Below are 3,193 nucleotides of genomic sequence, written 5' to 3'. Positions count from 1 at the left end.
TCTTGTTGCCGAGCCCCGCCTTGATATAATGATTGGCAGGTTGGGGGCGTGATCTGCTTAGAATGCATTTTCAAATCCACATTGACTTAAACTACATCATCGCGGGGTATTTAATGAAAATGCAATTGAAACGTCTTAAGTGTAAGTGTCAATGCATTTAAGAAAAATAAATGACATTTAAATCACCATTTTTGCAACCATTTCGCTGCACATTTGACTCAGAATGCATTTTGAAATTCACACTGCATTTTGCTACAATTATCACGAGGTATCACAATGAAAATGCAATCCCAAGTGTCCTACCCGTAAGTCTAAATTAATTTAAGAAAAATGGCATTTAAATTATAATTTTGCTACAGTTTTTGCTTGGATATGTTAAACATATCTAATCAATTTGGGTAATACAATTTCATTTTAATTTTGCAACTTATAAAGCGTTAAAATGTTTTTAATTTACATATTAAAACTAGTGTAGAAAATGGCAAATGTAAATTATATAATTGAATTTTCATTTTCATTTTGCATTAAATGTTGCACATATGTATGGGAAAATTTAAATTTAAATACAGAAATACACTGCCATTTTACATATTGCATTGACATTTTGCATATTACATTTCAAAATGAATTTTGCTACCCATATGCTTCCATACAACTTGAAGCGGATCATCACCATCAGATCGATCGGTGTGTGACATCAAAGTACCCCAAGAGCTATAGAGAGCAGACGGCTCCGTATGCTTTTGAATAGCTCTTGCGGTACTTTGATGTCATACACTGATCAGTCTGTGGAGCGCCACTTCAAATCCAATGCGCCTATGGCCAATGGTTCAACGCGCCAAATGGTTCACCCAATTCATTCAAAACGTGCATTAAGAAATTAAATGCCGCTGTGTGTTGCTCAGAGATGAACAGTTCTGCTTTGTCTTTATATCTTCGTTGGCAAAATTGAGCAAAACAGACACCATTGTGTCTAAAATAACACAATATTAACTTCTTACTTACTGAACTGTTGTATAAGATCAGTAACACATTTGCACTCGTGTGATATTGCACTTAGCCTATTGCTCGTGTGATATTGCTTAACTATATGATGTAAATGAGACAAAAACTAAAACGGGCATTTTTGCACCATATCTTGAATTTTAGGGTATTCCACGTAGGTCAGAGTGTACGAGCTGAAGGGATCCCCCGAATTTGGTGGAGATCCGCCAGCGCGTTCGCGAGATAGTGACACCAGCCAACACTTTCACTTCAGTAAGGAGGTCTCTTGTTTAGGCAGCAGCATTCAAGCGTCGTCTTATTCGACCATAAGTGCCCCGCGAAGTGAACTTCACATGATATTCAGCCATGATTCCAGTTCCAAGGGAACGTACATGTTGCGTTCAAAGGGCACTAAAGTGCGCGAGACATGAATTTATATTTATTTACAGAGGTAAATTATGTCATACTTCACACTTCTCTAGTAAGTTCCGTCTGCGCAAATCCGTGAATGAATGTTCCAAAGTGAAAAACTTCAACGGAATAAAGTTGAATGGAATTGAATTGAATTAAAGTTGAATAAACTTCCAACTGTACTGTTCAGTGCACTGATGTCAGACTCATTTTGAATAAAGTTTATTGTTAAATTGTTAAATGCCCTGCATTCCATCATTACATATCTTTGTCACGTCATTAAGTGTTTGATCACCACATTTGAGTGATCATTGCAAAAAATGTGTTTATGTTTATATATTCTGTTTATGTATATACTGTATTCTATATATAGTACCAGTCAAATGTTTGGACACACGAATGGGAAAGTGTCCAAACTTTGACTGGGACTGTACTATAATATACACAAAGAATATCGGCCGATATATCGATATCGGTCTTTTTTTACTCCCAAATATCGGTACCGGCCCCAAAAAACCCATATCGGTCGGGCTCTAGTCATTAAGTGCTGTCTTTTGTGCCAAGCTGAAAAATGGTCTGTGTGGTGCAGTTCAAACAAGTAGTGCTGGTTTGTTTTAAGTTTGCCGTTTAACATTTCTGATATACAACATATATACAACAGAAATGACAGTGCTAACAATTAGGCAAACTAGTAGTAGTACCATAACAACCTCTGACAAAATGCAGTCGCCCGTGCAAGAAAAAAAGTCACAAAATGCAACCATTTAGTCACAGTATGGAGTGTACGGAGCTTCACAGTATTTCCATTTGACAATGGGGCACTTGAAAGATAAACATTTAAAAAAAAAGTTCACTTCAAAGTCCAGATACAAGTTGTGGCAAACATTTTTTATTACTTTGTTCAATCTGGTCACTGAAAAGGGATTTGAGGTCTTAATTGTACTGTTAAACATGCACCAGATTAATGTATTTAATACATGATTTTCCGAGAAAATATGCCAACGGACGACCCTACAGGGTCCGAGTTCCACCTACCATAATCTTATAAAGTCCTGTAGGAAACGCTTGATAATTTTTTTAAATAATTGTACACGATGAAAAACTATACCTCAAGAAAAATAAAAGCAAAGGAAAAATTGGTTAATTACAACATTGTATGACATGGTCATACAATGATAGTACACTAATGGTGTTCATATTTCTTTACATTTCTGCAGAGTTTGCACTCCCAATTCAAATGCATCAATAAATACTTAGAATGAAAGGAAGCACTAACTTGCACTTGTTAAAGGCCTCCATTGCAGATTTCCATTCCTGCAGTTCAAACTGAACCATGCCGTTCAGATAAGCAGTGTATGCCTGCGGAAAACATGAAAGACACTTACAGCAGAACAGAGCTCAATCAAGTCGGCGTTAAGATGACCTCATCTGTTAATATATTAAAAGGCTGTACATTACGGTGATTCCAGTTAGTGGACATATGACATAGAGACTCACTGAAATGACATATGGAGATTATCAAAATCAAATATTTGTCTGACCTGAGCTTCTAGTTTGGTCTTGGCATCCACACGGGGACTCTCACACAACTTCTCTAGCTGCTCCCCATGTTTGGCTGCCTTTCGCAGGCGAGCCAACAGGTGGAAACGCTTTCGGGGTTCAGTGTTAGCTTCCTGTTTAAGCTGCATGGCATAACTCCATGCTCTTTCTGCTTCCATTAACACTAATAACAGATGTCTGGAGTAGAGAGAGAAAGAGAGGGAGGGGGAGGTGGAGGAGAGGGTGGGTTTAGGGAGGT

General features: G+C 37.6%; 1 protein-coding gene across 1 annotated transcript in view; it reads right to left on the bottom strand.

The window, feature by feature from the left end:
- The window catches only part of srp68 (signal recognition particle 68), a 65,566-nt gene that overhangs the window by 61,531 nt on the left and 842 nt on the right, over nt 1–3,193 (bottom strand). The window contains exons 4-5 of the mRNA XM_016505471.1: nt 2,937–3,132; nt 2,672–2,754 (exon numbers count right to left, since the gene is read on the bottom strand). Of these exons, the coding sequence (XP_016360957.1) occupies nt 2,672–2,754; nt 2,937–3,132 (279 nt within the window). The remainder of the gene's footprint in view (nt 1–2,671; nt 2,755–2,936; nt 3,133–3,193) is intronic.

This window comes from Sinocyclocheilus anshuiensis, unplaced genomic scaffold (assembly GCF_001515605.1).
Source record: "Sinocyclocheilus anshuiensis isolate Anshui unplaced genomic scaffold, SAMN03320099.WGS_v1.1 scaffold1039, whole genome shotgun sequence".
Taxonomy (NCBI): Eukaryota; Metazoa; Chordata; class Actinopteri; order Cypriniformes; family Cyprinidae; genus Sinocyclocheilus; species Sinocyclocheilus anshuiensis.
Note: the sequence above shows the minus strand (reverse complement) of the source record. Positions and strands in the feature narration are given on the sequence as shown.